Source organism: Delphinapterus leucas, chromosome 5, assembly GCF_059928025.1.
Source record: "Delphinapterus leucas isolate spDelLeu-1000000601 "Yukka" chromosome 5, BTC_Dleu_Yukka2, whole genome shotgun sequence".
NCBI lineage: Eukaryota > Metazoa > Chordata > Mammalia > Artiodactyla > Monodontidae > Delphinapterus > Delphinapterus leucas.
Window position 1 is genome coordinate 43,308,511 of NC_143133.1, and position 16,700 is coordinate 43,325,210.

General features: G+C 41.3%; 1 protein-coding gene and 1 non-coding gene across 2 annotated transcripts in view; both read right to left on the bottom strand.

The window, feature by feature from the left end:
* The window catches only part of PROM1 (prominin 1), a 93,346-nt gene that overhangs the window by 21,773 nt on the left and 54,873 nt on the right, over positions 1-16,700 (bottom strand). The window contains exons 7-11 of the mRNA XM_089911699.1: positions 12,830-13,047; positions 10,388-10,462; positions 8,092-8,155; positions 5,123-5,282; positions 2,616-2,768 (exon numbers count right to left, since the gene is read on the bottom strand). Coding sequence (XP_089767825.1) covers positions 2,616-2,768; positions 5,123-5,282; positions 8,092-8,155; positions 10,388-10,462; positions 12,830-13,047 — 670 coding nt within the window. The remainder of the gene's footprint in view (positions 1-2,615; positions 2,769-5,122; positions 5,283-8,091; positions 8,156-10,387; positions 10,463-12,829; positions 13,048-16,700) is intronic.
* On the bottom strand, positions 4,856-4,962 carry LOC115801980 (U6 spliceosomal RNA). Its single transcript, XR_004022355.1, has one exon. It is a non-coding gene; the product is annotated as a U6 spliceosomal RNA (small nuclear RNA).

The following is a 16,700-nucleotide window of genomic DNA, read 5'->3' on the forward strand; positions in this document are numbered from 1 at the left end:
ATTCCCTAAAATGGGAATGACCTGCTATAGCCTGACAAACTGCTCTCTGAAATATCTATAACCACTGAAACTGCCACCAGCCGTATGTAATATGCCCATGGCAACACGTGATCTTAGTTTCTCTTCAGAGGTCTCGATAATCTGGGCATTGTTTTCAAGAGCTAAAATTGGAAGTTTTATAACGGTCTTTGGTACAAGAGATTGTTTTCTGGTTGCCTTAATTAGGTCTCCTTATCTCTGGGGAAACCATCCATATTCCCCCCGTAGATGTACGTTCACCACTGCATCCCATTCAGCCCCTAAAATGCTCCCTGGACCCTCAGAAGACAAGGGATAGGAGCCAGGACTCTCTGCTTCCCTCCTTCCAGGTCTTTCACTAGGATCCTCTTGGGAGGCAAGGATTCTTGCTTAGTTGTTAAAGAGACCATGCTCTTGATTGGATAACGTCACCGTTTTTAAAGAGCAGGTGGTGTTTTGGCTGAAGCTGAACTAAATATACTCTTTCTCATTTCTACGAGCAAGTAAACAATTATAAAGAAGAAACGGCATTCCTCTAGTTAGTCTGATTAGTCTATCCAGTTGTTTACCAGATGTCTCAAGAGAGAGATGGAGAATTCTGCTAAGCATAGCAAAGCAAGCCATGATGAGTGGTAGGCTTCGACAGTACAGAAATCTCAGTCTGCAGACCTCCCAAAATGCATCTGACAGCAGCTTAGTTACCAGCCTTTTCCCCACTGCTGAGATAAATCCTTCGGCTCCTAAGCCATAGATTTCCATGTGACTTTAACCCTTTAGAGAGATTCCTTAACCTGCAGAAGTGAGTATTACAGCCAAACTGAAGTTGCTCTTAGCCTCCACCAATTTACTCATGACTCTCTTATTTTTTATTCTTTGAAGCTAGATATCACATTTTTTGGTTTCATGCCTAAAAGTGGAATAGAATTTTATGAAACTTGTACCTTTTCAGAGCAAGTTACGCCCTCCTTTCAAATAATTAGATAGATGTAATACATAAATGTATGTAATATATAAATTCACCATCAAAACACTGACAAACAGCCAAGTGTCAGGATTATTAAATTCTGAACATTAAATTAATTTTCTGTCTGTAGCTGTGTACATTTAAACAAAAAGGCTGGGCACATATACTCTTCCTTGCTGGCTTAATTTCTTAAGTTTAAGTATGTAAGCAAATAGGCTTTTCCATGTGTGGAGCTCTGTCCAATTTTGTCCAGTTCTGGCAGACTCCCATGTCATTAGCTTTAAGGTTATTTTTAAAACTCACTTAAAAAAACACACACACAAATGAACTTATCTACGAAACAGAAAGACTCACAGACATAGAGAACAGGCTTGTGGTTGCCAAGGGGGAGTTGGGGAGGGAGAGGGAGGGACTGGGAGGTTTGGGGTTAGTAGATGCAAATTACTACATTTAGAATGGATAAACAACAAGGCCCTACTGTATACACAGGGAACTCTATTCAATATCCTGTGATAAACCATAATGGAAAAGAACATGAAAAAAGAATGTATATATGTGTATAACTGAGTCACGTTGCTGTACAGCAGAAATGAACACAAATTGTAAATTAACTATACTTCAATAAAAAAACGAAACTCATGTGCCTGTATTAATGTTAGTGAAGTGTACTAGAGTGGAGACTGAAGGTTTAAGGAAAAGGCCTTAGGATCACAGCTCATAAGCAGCATGATTATTATAGTGACCCAAAGTTTAAAAAAGCAAGGTAATGCATGTCACTAGTGACATAAGCAAAGAAATGGCTGTGGTTTTGATTCTCTATTGCCCAAAGGACTTCTTCCAAATCTTTACACTCCCCTCGAGCCCCATCACACCCCTCGCTGCTGGTTCTCCATGAAGCTTATCAGAAAAGAGAATATCGAGTTGGAACTCACACGGATTCCCCTCTAGGGAGCATTTGAAGCTTTTACCCCTGGTTACTGGTTTATATTACTGGCTCCAACTCCAGTTCCACCCAGCTCATGCCCCCTCTGCTTCGTTATACCCTATAAAGGTTGTTGTTTTTTTTTTCCAAAAATATGAACTTGGATGTGAATGTAATTGAAATGGGGATAACTGCTCCAGTCCACTGCAGGCTCACCACTTGCTGGTACTTCACACCTGATCGCATCACTAATGTAGGCTACTTGTTTAACTCCAAGGGTGCCAGGTAGGCAACCTCTGTTCTAAATCAAGTTTCAGAGTGAACAGTGTCTGTCTGTCAGGTCAATATTCAGCAAGTATGGTGAATGAATGGATGGATGGATGGATGGATGGATGGATGGATGGATGGATAGATAGGTAGATACATAGATATGGGGAAAAACAATGAGAATTGAGAAAGCAAACTGGAAATAATTTCCCTGATAGCTGCTTTAAAGAGCTATCAGCTTTTAAGCTTGTCAATCAAAGTGCAACCAATCTAGAGTTTCCTTTACTTTTCATGCTTAATGGAATTTCCCAGACCGATGAAAGTAGTCACACCAGCCCTACGTCACTGGAACCCAGACTGCTTACCAGAGGTCACCAGGTCCCTGTCACACCAGAGTTACCTCCCTGCATCCCCCACACACGGCAAGGAAGAGCCAACACTCACACCATGAGGAAGATGCCTCCAGTGTTTGAGACGCAGCCTCGTCTGGTTGGGGTGGCATTCTGGTCGTAGCCGTACGTGCCACACAACAAGCCCAGGAAATAAAAAATCACTATGAGGGTCAGTAAACAGCAGACAACCAAGGAACCCAGCCACCTGGTGGAGCAAACACAGTGTTAGCAAACGTAAGAGGTGACATCATCACAACACAAAAGCTGCTAGACCTGGGCTGGAGTGGTTGAAAAACTCTTGGCAATCAAATATCGGATTCCTCTGTTAATTCCTCAGAGGGTAAGAGTGCTGTGAAAAGACCCCTTTTCACCCCTAGTCCTCCAATCCAACCAAGACAGTGTTTATCTTGGTTTCAAAGAGCTCTCAGTGGTCATGGGATTGTCGTTTCTTTCCTTTGCCTTACCTCCACAGGGCCCAGAAGCAGGGTTGACTCAACCTCTCCAAGGCTACCGATAACCATGTCCCTTAAGGTTTGTTAAGTTCTTTCAAGGTTCCTGAGGCTGTAAGTGCTTATTATAACGATGATGAGATGTAGACAGATCATGATTAGACAACAGATAAGGAAATTGGGGTCTCCTTCCTCTGGTCTTTTATCTAAAATGTTTTGTGGTTGCAGGAATATTTGGGGGCGGTGGGGAGTGAATTGTGTTCCTTACTGAGCCAGGCACTCTCTATGTGATGAGTGCATTGAATATTTTAGAATTCTAGGAGCATCCTAAATCGAACGCCTGCAGAATGCAAGTCTCGATTTTGTAATGGTCCTGTGAGAAGTTTCAGGAGAATGGATCCTCAATCAGGTCTTACTGGCATTCCCGGAATGTACATCAAACTTTTTCAGCAACCCAGGAGCATTCAAGGGTAGAAATGCTTCCCAACCTTTAAAACACTATAAAACAAACTGTCACTACAGTTTTTCATTCAACTAAGAACAAACTCGTGTAAAATAGATAGCTAGTGGGACGCAGCCGCATAGCACAGGGAGATCAGCTAAGTGCTTTGTAATGACCTAGAGGGGTGGGATAGGGAGGGCGGGATCGAGGCTCAAGAAGGAAGGGATATGGGGATATACGCATGCATAAGGTTGATTCACTTTGTTGTCCAACAGAAATTAACACAGTGTTGTGAAGCAATTATACTCCAATAAAGATCTATAAAAAAAACCTCGATAATTATAATAACCACCTGCACACATTCTGTGACTTTTTGTTCCAGATACTGAGGACACAAAATTAAATAAGCCATGGAACCCGGCCCCAGAAATCCTTTACAGTTAATGCAAGCCTCGTCTGCTTCATTAAATTTCTTTTTAAAATAAACTTATAGTCTCAGGGCAGGGGAAGGTGGAAGGAAGGGGGAGCTGGTGTGTAGACAGATCATTGTACCATTCTTTTCGTCTGTGAAAGTCTGACCTCTGAGATTGTAAGTTCATTGGGAAAGGGTCTATCCTATCTTTGTTCCGACACCTGCTGGGGTGGCCAAGCCACACAGTAGGAAATGGCATATTGATAATTAAGGGCATAGTCAGGTGGGAGTTGAAAAATCACTTCACCTCCCTGAGCCTCTAAGAAACAGGATTATAAACGGAACACAACCCAGGAGATTTTTCTGAGTATTAAATGAGATGCCATGTGGACAGCACGTGGCAGGCACATTGTGACTCTTCCCTAAAGGCTAGCAATTATTGTTATTATTTTATTATTTATCTTGTGTTCTTGCATAATAAATAACCTGAACAGGAATGGGAGTGTCCAGAATCTCCGTGGGTTTGAGCAGTAGGAATAGTTCCAGTGGGCGGTCGTGGGGCTGAGCCTTTCAGAGCGGAGAGTACGTCTTACATCTCACATGAGCCTGGAAATGCCTTGAGTCTCTAAGTCCTGCCTTCTCCAGCGCTCTTGTCTGAGATCTATGTCCACCATCACCTCCCAAGGCCAAACCCTACCACTAGCATGTTTCTGAAGGGCAAAGAGCTGGGAACGACAGCAGCTTCACCCAATTCACTGGTTTCAAGGATGCTCTTTCTGTAAGAATCAACCTCTACATATTTCTTTTATAAACCAACAAAAAGAAAAAGATTATCCCAATGCCCTTTTAAATTCCTTTTAAGTTTTAAAATCCTGTTACATGCCTTAGATAATTATAATCAAGATTTCGGAAGCCACGGATGACATCAAGACTGCAAGTAATTGACTATTTGGCTCAAGAACTTTCAGTCCTTAATTTAAAAAATATATATATATATGGGATGCTTCATGAATTTGCATACCATCGTTTCTCAGCGGCCATGCCAGTCTTCTTGGTATAGTTACAATTTTAGTGTACATGCTGCCGAAGTGAACACTTCAATTTTTTTGAACATAAACTAGAGTGAATACATATCACATTATGGCCTCTTTGTACAATTTGCTCTCATAAGATTATCCTGGTTATATTGTCAAATTTTTCTCCCGTTCCATAGCAAGTTTCACTCTTTAGTGTACCAGCTCAAAGGAGGCACTCACCTGTATGAATCATATTCTTCCAAAGTGGGTAAATGGTGGTGGATGTAATTTTCAGTGTCATTAAGGTAACGAATGAAATTTGACAGCTTATCCTGAATAGGAATATTTTTGCTTATATTTTTGATATCAGAACCAATGGAATCCAACGTCATTTTGACATCTGAAAACAAAGATGCCTCAGTTATGCATTTTCAAACCTAGAGGAGACGAGAAACTTTGTCTCGGAACTCAAGTGAAAAGCTTGAACTGCTTTTAGTTTTTCCCATGTTATTTATGTATGTGTTTAAAATATGAAAAGGTTCTACAACAAGCATGAATGTAGCTAAGCCCATCAAAAAGCAATTACTTAACAAAAGAGCAAGCTATGAGAGCTAACTTAAATGACATGGTGCTGAAATCAAGCCAGAGTTTTCTTCTACTTATTTCACTAAAAAAAGAAAAAAATGGATCGGGTGATTAAAATGTACTGTGTGCCACTACAATGGACCAGGCACTTTTATAAATGTTAACCCATTTCTTATTCCCGTTTCACTAACAGTGATGCTGAGGCTCATAGGGGTTAGATCACTTGCCCATATGTCTCTTTTTCAGAAAGCACTAGAAATGGGATGAAAACTCGGGTTTATCTAACTGTAAAGCTTCTGTTAAATGATTTTCCAAAAATAATTTAATAATATAACAATTCCTCCATCTACGAAATGGTACTCAGGAAGACAGTAATTCTCCACGACCAATTTTTTGAACAAGTGACCCCAGGTGACACTTTTGTTAAAATTTTATTTGACTCATACAAATTGAGACTTGTTAAAGCACACCTGTGTCTCTTACATGCAAAAAGCAATAGTATTCCCAGCGGTCAAATAGTTTCTATTAATCTGTCAGAGAGGAGGTAAGTTCCAGTTTTCTGGACAGTGTCTGACCATCATGGCAGGTCCTGGGATCAAAGCCACCAGGGGTGGGAGCTGTCACGTGGTCCAACACTCACACCTGATCTGAAGGTGGCCTTATCCACTGTGATTCTTGACAGGGACATAGCAAAAACATACTAATCGGTTCAAGGTCCACTGATCCTGAAAGGCGGATAAATGTCTCTGCAGCAGCAGAAACAAGATTGGCAGGGCTCACAATTCGATCCCAGGGCTCCCTGCGAACTTAGGGGAGGTGGTAGCCTCGTCCAAAAGGAAATTACATAACAATGGTGGGAATTTTTTTTCAAAGCCTGTGGTTCACATGGAGAGCTCATAGGAGGAGAGCTCACAGTGGCTCGATGTCTCCTCCAAATGGCTCGTGTGCCACAAGACCCCAGGACCCTCCACAAGGTAACTCTGCAGGTCTCTTTTTTAACCTTGGGAATTCTGGGGGTTTGAGAGATGTGGTATGTAGACGTCCCCTCTCCTACGCACAGTTTCCTCAACTCAGAATCGAGCCCCTTCTGGTCCTCAGGCTGTACTGCCCTCCTACACTCCACAGCCTTGGTGGGTCTTTAAGGGGCTGGTGCCTTCTTCAGGCCTCCGTTTGGATGTCGCTTCCTCCAGGAAGCCTTCTGCTACCCTCTCCCCACCTCGGATCCCTTGCACACACCTCACCAGGTTCCCAGAGGGTGATAAAGGGCATCTGTATCCATGCCCAGCCGAAGGGTAGGCAGGGGTCGTGCCTTCTTTATCTACCATCCCCAGAGCCCAGCAGTGCCTGGCACATAGTAGGCACTCAAAATATGTGTGCAGGGTAGGACCTAATGCCCAAAACATGGAAGCTAAGGGTTATTGGTTTTGGAAAGACATAAAAACCAGCGCTTGGTCTTCAGTCTGATGGGGCGGCACTTGCTGAGATTCAGGAAAACTCTGGCTCGTGTTTACGTGATGACAGTGTGCACACCCGGCCTCGCTCACGTGAACTGCAGCCTCACTTGGCCAGACTTACAAGGGAGGGCTGCACGTATTGGCAGAAGAGGTCCAGAAGGGGGAAACAAAAAAGTAAACACAGAGATTAGTAAGCAGGTGGTTACCAGATGTACAGCGTGGGTTAGCCCTCAGATGCTAGCACAGGAAAGCGTGAACTCTGTTTTGAATATCTTAATATTTTAAATCAGAAGGGAACCCACAAAACTTCCAAAGCACTATGTAGTAGGATAAAATCCTTTTTACCCAGGTCTTAATGGGTTGAAAGAATAATATTAGGGAAAAAAAAAAATCAAATACCTCTAACACAACATTTTAAAACTACTTAGTCAACAGATAAAAAGAAGCCCTGAGATGATTTAAAAAAAAGAGACAGAGAGAAGATAGTCTTACATAGCTTCAGAGATGTCTTCCCTTAGCAAACAACCCAGGTTTCTTCCCATTCCTGCATAAAGAACTGTTTATACTGCATTCTTTCTCTGTACATTCACCCCAGATACCATAACCTGAATTCAACGTGATTCGGTCGTTTGAGACCAGTGGAACTCTCTCAACTGACAGACCTCAGTTCTGTCTCTCCAAAATTGTAAGCAAACTTAAGACCCTAAAGTAGCATTACATCAGCCTCCGAGGCATATGAACATTTTCCTAAAGAGACAAAGTAAGTCCCTAGACAGAGTATTCTTTTTAAAAAATCAATTTTAAGTTCATTTAGAAAATAAATTCACAGTGAAAACAATCAAAATGTGAGCTTCCAAGTCATAAACTATGGCTGTTGTCAGCTCTGAGAGCTCCTGATGAAGGCTGCTATCACAGTGTGGCCCTCGGCCCTGAAGCTTCCAGCCACAGAAGGATGGTAGTCAGCGTTTGATAGGATTATTATTTTTTTAAATCGACATCAGTTGGTGAAGGTAGCACAATTGAAATATTCATGTAGTTTTTAAGGTTTTAGTGAGAGAATGTTTTTTTTAAGAGGGAAAAAGAACAATTCTTAGCAATGCATTTCTTTGCACTAACCAGCCAATTCTTAACAAGAAGAGATACACAGTTACTTCCATTTGGGAATCTCACCTGATACGACGTTCACGGTTTCATTCTGCACTATCCCAGGTATAGCATTGAAAGATCTATAGCCCTAAAAAATAATTCAGAATCAACGGATATACAGTGTAAGTAGAAGAGCAGTTCACTAGTATTCATGGTAAGCTTAGAATGGAGCAGAGAAGCAACACTAAAATGTAACCTTCATCTTAAGGCCGAAAGGATCATGATACAGTCATTAAAAGTCTAGAAAAAAACTCCCTTTTAGTGAGGACTTACCTTAAATTGTATCTGTTGAAGATCATATTAAGAGTTTTTAACTTTTAACTCATGTTAAAAGCTTCCATGTATTTATACCAGTGTTTCTCAACTGGGGGCAATTTTGTCCCCCAGGAGATGTCTGGAGACGTTTTGGTTATCACAGTTGTGTGGGTGCTCTTGGCACTGTGTGGGCACGAGCCAGGGTGCTACTAAATATCCAGCAGTGCACAGGCCCCACCACAAGGAACTATCCAGCCCAAATTGTGCTGAGGTTAAGAAACCCTGATCTGTACCATGTACCATGTGCGGCTATAAAGTGAATTTCTAAAAATAGAATCTTACTTTCCAGCCCAATTACACAATAAAATTGGAGATCTAGTCTCATAGAAAATAGTAATGCCCTAAAACACAACTTAGAAAGAATACAAATTGTAGTGAGGCTAAAACGAAAACCCAAACAGCCATGCCAAGCTATATCACTTTGGAGCTAAATCCATGACAGGAAAATGTCATTATTTCCAAGCAACTCAACTAATCAGCACAGCCTTTCCTCTGGAAGGGGCTTAATTTGTGTTTCTCACTGTCTGCTGACATATTCAGACATCTGCTAGGGAACACTGAAGTGATTACAACCTCTTATGAGCCAAATGTCTATCTCCCCAAAATGCATATGTTGAAATCCTAATCCCCAGTGCGAAGTTAATGGGGCCTTTGGAAGGTTGTTAAGTCATGAGCGTGGAGCCCCCATGAACAGGATTAGTGCCCTCTTAAAAGGGACCCCAGAGAGCTCTCTTCACCCTGCGAGGATACAATGAGAAAATGGCTGTCTGCAACCTGGAAAGTGTCCTCATCAAAACCCAACCCTGCTGGCAAACTGATCTTGGACTTTGAGCCTCCAGAAGTGTGAGAGATAAATTTCTGTTGTTTATATACCACTTACTCTATGATATTCTTTTATAGCAGTCCAATCTAAGTTACAAAGTTTATAAGATTTATGGTGCCAACAAGTTTCCACTTTAGCCTAGCAACAGCAATGCCATAAAAAGAACATTCATGACTTCTGTTTCCTCAAAGGCAACTAAACCACCCAGCACACTGGTGCTTGTGTTGGTTTGGTACAACTGACCCCTCTACATTTATCTGTGTTTGGACTTGGAGAGGTGACCCATCATAAGAGGTTTAATGGCTGGAAAAGGATTTACAGATCTCCTCGTTCAATTCCCTCATTTGACAAATGAGGTGACATCAGACAGCAAAGACCAGGAGTTTTCAATGACTTGTTTAAGGGGACACTTCCTTTGTTAGTATATGTAGATGAGTGTTTAATAGATATCTGATGACTTTTTTATACCCATGCTAAAAGACAGAGTCAAGAATAAAGCTATTCTCTTCCTTTTAGGCTACTGGGGAAATCACAGTATTCTAGATCAATGTGACCCCTTCCTGTTTTAGGATTTACAGTCTTGTGGCACAATCAAGACATGAAAGCAATAATCAAAGTTGTGAGGAACTTAACAAAGAATATTTGCAATGCTGTAAGAATGTATTAAAAGAGGTTTTGATCTGGTCAAGATGCCCAGGGAAGGTCTCGTTAAGAAAGTGATATATAAAGCTTAAAGTAACTAGTCCCTAGTAGCCCAAGAAGCTGGGCAAAGGAGAGGGAGAAAGAAGAGAGTGCCAGGCAGAGCACACAGCCTGTACACATGAGCAGAAGCGGGAAGAAACAAAATCAACATGGCTGACTCACCGGCAGAGTGGGAGAGCATCTTGTGTCAGAATCAGCATGGGGTCCAACACTATACCCATCCAGTTCTGAGCCCGAGGAAGATGAGATCATGCTTTTCTTTTTACCTCTTATGGTCCTAGCAAGGTGCTTTGCATACAATAGATGCATAATAAAAAATTCTTGAATGGGAATGAACAAAATTACCTGGAGGATAACATCTATCACCCTTCTTGGCAACTACTGTCCAGAATTTCACTGTTTTTTTGCTGTTACCTATTTCCTTATGTACTATTCTATTCTTTAAAATAATCTAATGTATTTTTTTCCCAAAAAACATACCTTTTGGACTAGGCTGGACAAATTTGTTTGAAGAGTATCATTAAGGTTACCAATTTGTTCATCCAAAGATGGGAGCTGAAATTTTATAAAACGAGACATAAAGCAAGGTGATTACCCCCCCCAAATTATTTGTCATAAAAAAGGGAATCATCTTAAATCCAAGTCCTGAAGTCTCTATATTATAGGGTGTGATCTAAGTTTCCTTTGAACAATAGTGTTTTGTCGGAGGCAGACACATTAGCTCGGAATGGACTCTACAAGCACTAATTTTCGATGTTTGAAGGTCTCTTATTGCAGTCAGCTAAAAATAAGGGCGAGAAATTTAACACAGATTGAATGTGTGTGACCTCACAATTCCAGGTACTGAATATTGTTGAATACAGTTGTAAACAACCTTTTAAAAAAACATGTAATAGTGGTTGTAAAAAAACTTAAAAATAAGTTTTTCATTTATAGTGTTATACATGGATTTAACGTGTTCTACCTCTTACCAATTCTGGGACAAATATCATGGACCTCCCGACACAACGTATCAAGAAGGACACAACATCACTTTTGTGAAATCCCTGATAAATAGGCATAACTCACATCGAATCATGAGGGAACATCAGACAAACCTAAATCGAAGGTCATTCTATAAAATAAATGGCCTACAGTCTTAAAAAATGTCAATGTCGCTAAAGAAAAAAGACTGAGAAACTGTTCCAGATTAAAGGAACTAAAGACACATGACAACTAGAGACAATGTGTACTCTAGACTGGACCTTAAACTGGAGAAAAGAAAAAAAAAATTTTTTTAAAGAGCATTTTTTAGAAAAATCGGCAAAATTTGAATATAAACTGTGGATTAGACGGTGGTATTGGGTCAATGTCATATGTCCTAATTTTGGTAATCATAATGGTTATGTAAAGTTAGGAAATGCACTGAAATATTTAAGGGTAAAAGGGCATAACGTCTGCAACTCACCTCCAGATGATTGAGAAAAGGACAAAATGCATAGTATTGTACGCATACATACGATAATACAAATAGATGATAGATACATAGATAAATGTATAAAATAATACCATTAAGCAAAGGGAGCAAAGTGTTGACAACTGGTGAATCTGGGTAAGAGGTGTAAACAGGGCTTCCTTGTACACTAATCTTGCAGATTTTCTGCATGTTTTAAAATCCCATCAAAATTAAAAGTTACCTCAGACACAAGAGGGAGGAGATATGGGGATATATGTTTATGTATAGCTGATTCACTTTGTTATACAGCAGAAAGTAACACACCATTGTAAAGCAATTATACTCCAATAAAGATGTTAAAAAAAAAGTTACCCCCAAAAGAACTCGATTTCAAACAATTTAAATGCAAGTATAGGTCCTACACTCTGAAAAACTGTTCAATGACAACAAAAGTGATTGTAGTAGATTCAACACAGATGTTGAATGTGAAGTATCTGAATAAAATTGATTCATGAAATGTGAAAGTCAGAAAAATCTAGCTATATTAAAATATTGTTTTATATAAAGTGCTATGTGTACATATCACTATATTGATACATTAAAAATCATGAGTAGACATGATTATTTTATCTATACCCCAGAACTTTATATATTCAAGTTGCTCCAAATTCTTTTTTTTTCCTAATCTTCTCTTTGGGAATGTGAAAAATTACCTAATATTTAGGCACCTGTGGTTAATATACTAGGCCTATCATTTAAAAATATATTTTAGGGCTTCCTTGGTGGCGCAGTGGTTGAGAGTCCGCCTGCCGATGCAGGGGACACGGGTTCGTGCCCCGGTCCGGGAGGATCCCACATGCCGCGGAGCGGCTGGGCCTGTGAGCCATGGCTGCTGAGCCTGCGCGTCTGGAGCCTGTGCTCCGCAACGGGAGAGGCCACAGGAGTGAGAGGCCCGCGTACCGCAAAAAAACAAAAAATATATATATATTTTAATTTTTAAAGGTCTAGAAAAATGGCTTTTGCTTCCTTTTTCCTTTTTAAAGCTGAATTCATCACAGATACAGAGAACAAACTAGTGGTTCCCAGTGGGGAGCGGGGAGGGGCACTATCAGGGCTGGGGATTAAGAGGTACAACTATTATGGATAAAATGAGCTACAAGGATACATTGTACAACACAGGGAATATAGCCAATATCTTATAAAATGCACAAACTGTCAAAATAAAATAAAAATTAAAAAAAGAAGAATCTGAACAAAAAAAAAGCTCAATTCATTCTGATGTATTTCATCAAATCGATGGCAGAGAACTCTCAAGGAGTATTTCCCATTATTCCTTCTCTCCTCCTACAGCCGTTCCAACATGATGGCTAAATAACCAGGAAGGCTGACAGAGACCCTCAGCCACTGGGCACCTGATGGGTGAGCCCATGCTTAGCCCTCCCCAGCTGTCCCAATGACACTGCCCTGAAGCCGGGCTACCTCCTCACCTGATCAAAATCGATGCTGCCATCCAGAAGGCTTAGAGAGTTCATAATGTTGCTGCAAGTGGTCATTACCGGATGCACAGAGCACATGGGATCAGTGAGTGCTTGCTCCAGGTTCCTTTTAACGTTACTCAGGCTGTTGTTAAGATTTGCAGATAACTGTCTCATGTCCATTAAGATACTGTTCACTTCGACCAGGGTTTCTCTGGTCTCTTGGATTTCTATAGGAACACAGCCCGCTTCAGAACAGAGGCACCCACTGGGCTGGCAAATGGAAAAATCCCTTCTCATCTACAAAAGCACCCTAAAGGAACTTGCGATAAACTTGTAAATGACACTGGAAGGCAACCAGAGGAGCCTGCTGTGAGGGGCAGTCTGAAAGGGGAATACAGGGACATTGATGGCCTTCTCTGCCTCTGCCAGCTACTCCAACCAACTCAGCTTTCCTACCTGGGGGCTCTTTCAAATACACAGGGGTGAGTACCAACCTAGGAATGTGACTGGGACTCGTGGGCACAGCATTAACTGGGTAGCACTGGAGCAGAAGCCACAGGAAAAGGTGTCACCGCCCTAGCCTTGCCTAGCTTTGAAGAGGTCAGCCCAGACAGGCCAGCATCTTCAATCCCAAGCAGTTTTAATTCACATAAAAACTGATCACACCCAGAAGGATTTTGGTGATGGATATTCAAAGAGCTGGAAGTAGACACAGCGATGGTTAAGATCACAGATTTGGATTCAGGCGAGTCTAGGTACAGATCCCAACTTTGCTACTTGCCGTGTAACCGGAAGTCGATTCCTGAACATTCTTTGGCAATGTCTTCATCTGAAAAATGGTGAAACCACCACCATGTTCATCACAAAATGTGGGGATTAGAACGGTCAAATTGAAATTCCTCAAGAGCAGTGAGTCCACCTGTTTTATTGTGGAAGTCCCGCAGCCTAGTCCCGCATCCTTATACTAGGTGATCCCTAAAAATTGTTTGCTATCTTGATTTCTCTGGGGTATAGAAATCCATATTCATGACTTGGGAGGTAGAAAAATACAACTCTTTTCTACAGCGACTTAAAATCACAGCAGTAAAAGGCGTGAAACCTAAATTAGAGGGCACTGATTTTCTTCTAAGCAAATAAGTCTTCCGGGCTCACAGAACAGATGTCAGGGCATCAGGCCACAACTGCATGTTGCTAGGAAAGTGTAAATGCCCTTAAAAACTGGTTTCCCAATTTTCCCTGGCAACCACATAAAACTTGGTTCTAAAATCACACACACACACACACACACACACACACTTCAATGCTTTCCTGTCGTAGTCTCTTGCTGAAAGTATTATGAGGGCTCACCCCAGTTCTTCTATTACCTTCCAGGACCCGACCAAAATTCAAGAGAAAAGATTGTTTGAAGCAGACTCCAAGATTTTCTATTCAGATAAGGTGATAGAACTGGGGATGAAGGGTCATACAGTCCAATCCTGGAAGCCTCCCCAGGTCTCAGAGTAAATCATCAAAACTAGGTTGGGGAGCCATCTTGGATGATATGGGCAATGCCATCTCCTAAGAGCAAACCTTCTAAGGCACAGCCTAGAATCACAGATTCCCCTAGTAACCAGGAGATGACCCAACCAGCCTCCTAATTTACAGATGAGTAAACTGAGGTCCTGAGAGGTGAAAGAGTTTGCCAAAGGTGCTATAGCAAGGCAGCAGAAGAACTACTATCTGAACAGTATTTGAGATAATAATAATTATAATAATAATAACAAAGATTTTATCGAAGAGTCACTCTGGACCTCAGTTTCTCATCTTTTCCACCTACCTCCCAGGATTATCAGCAAAGCATGGAGCTAGTACCCAGCTCATATTAGAGGCTCAATAAGTATCTGCCACAGGGAAACAAGAATCAAAGAACACAGCTGCAACTAGAAACACAACAGAACGCAAAAGAGCACTGCAAAATATAACTCACATCACACACCTCACATTTGAATGTTCTGTGGTTTACCTCTCATTGCCTTTTCCACTTTGACTTCAAGATGAGTTATTTTAAGGCAAGAAACAAACAAACAAACAACAGCAACAACAAAGAATGATGGATGATAAAACGAGTTGATGGCCCAGAAAACATGTGTCCATTTAGGCACTGTGTACAGACATTCTAGGTTATGGGTGCTATGCTGTCATGTCCCAAGAAGGACTCAGAAGTAAAAAATTTTTTTGTTTTCCAAAGGCTTCAGAGCATTTTTTTAAAATGTCTACTGGGTTATAACTCTGGGGGTCATTCCAAGCCTACCAAGATCACATATATTATGTATCTGGAGCCAGTGGAAAGATATTTTAGATTCTCAATTTTAGCTAATTAACATTTTACTAGTTCATAGAACATTTCCTTTATAGGTCCTAGCCTGCAGCTCAAATATGATTTGCACAAATCCATTTGCATATTTCTGCTTTCTCCAAAGGCCACCAGACATATAAGGTTGCAAAGGATTTTTAGCAAAAAACTTGCCAAAGCAGTTTATTGAGTACATTTTAAGAAGCTCTGGCAACATCAGAGGCTAAAGTTTAACTTATTCAGGCTGGCTTTAAAAAAAAACCCATATATATATATATAAATAACACTTCAATAATACAGGAAGCTCTGAAAAGAAAAAAAAATGTTTTAATCGACTTTAATCCAGCTAGAATTGTAATGCAAACATTAAAAACTGGGCAAACCATGAGGCAAAAAATAAAGGTACATGACAACCACGCTGCACCATTTTGCACGGCATTTGTCTTCACATAATTTGGGAGCTGGAAGGGATCTTGGCCAACCACTACTCCAATGCACTGACTTGAGAGGGATCTGGGGTGCAGAGATGCCTGGCATCATCCTGTGGTCACACCAGCTCTTGAACTCCAGATTCCCAACTGTTCTTTCAAAGTTACACTGTGCTGTGTTTGCTGTGGATGGCCCAGAAGCACCCTATACCTTAACACTCCCAAATGTACCCAAATACCATCTGGAACGGTCCAGGCAGCACAAGCCTTATAATCAGACCAGGGTCTGGATCCCAACTCCGCCACTTCCCAGCTACCTCATCTGGGACAAGTTACATGAACTCTGAGCCTCACTCTCTTGAGTTGGTAAAATGGAGGTAACCGTACTCACCCCACAGAGCTGCTGTGAGCACTGACTGACATGGCGCAGGAAAAGTACCTGCTATATAGCATTGCCACAGGGCAGTGCCTCAACACTCAATAGCTTTCTAAATTTTACTTCATGGCTGATCAATTCTACAATCACTTGCTTTGTTGGACTTGGTTGGCTGGCATCTCGGAAGCCATGTCACCCCTGCCCTATGGTGCAGCAGAGTTTGGGTAACATGGGTCCCACCCTCAGCTTAAGGAGTGGGCCTTGACTGCCCCCAGGCAACCCATTTCCCCTATGTAGCACCGCAAGGGGAGTTTGCATTAGAACGATACAGACACTGTAGAGAACAGCTAGATGGAAAGAATCTCACCACTAGATCAAGCCTCACCTGAAGCTAGTTTCAGTTGCATGAGACAACAGTCCACTTAGTTGAAAACCGCATAGAGATTTGTCTGTATGAATCAGGTAAATGAAACATGATTACTCGAAAGATGTTTATAAGAGAGTAAGAGAGATGACAGGAGAGATTTGATTGTAAAAGGTCAGAGGGTCAGCCCAAATGATGATTAATCCATCAGTGAAGTGTAAACACTTGAAGTCATAATGAGGGGACCCAGAGGATCATTAGCAAGAGGAATGCCAAGGGCAGTGGAGAGGGAAGGTTTTGCGTGGCTATTAGACATGAGCGATTAAGTCTCAAGGTGAAGCAATGAGGAGCCACCAAGGTGTCCACCTCTCCTCCTAGTT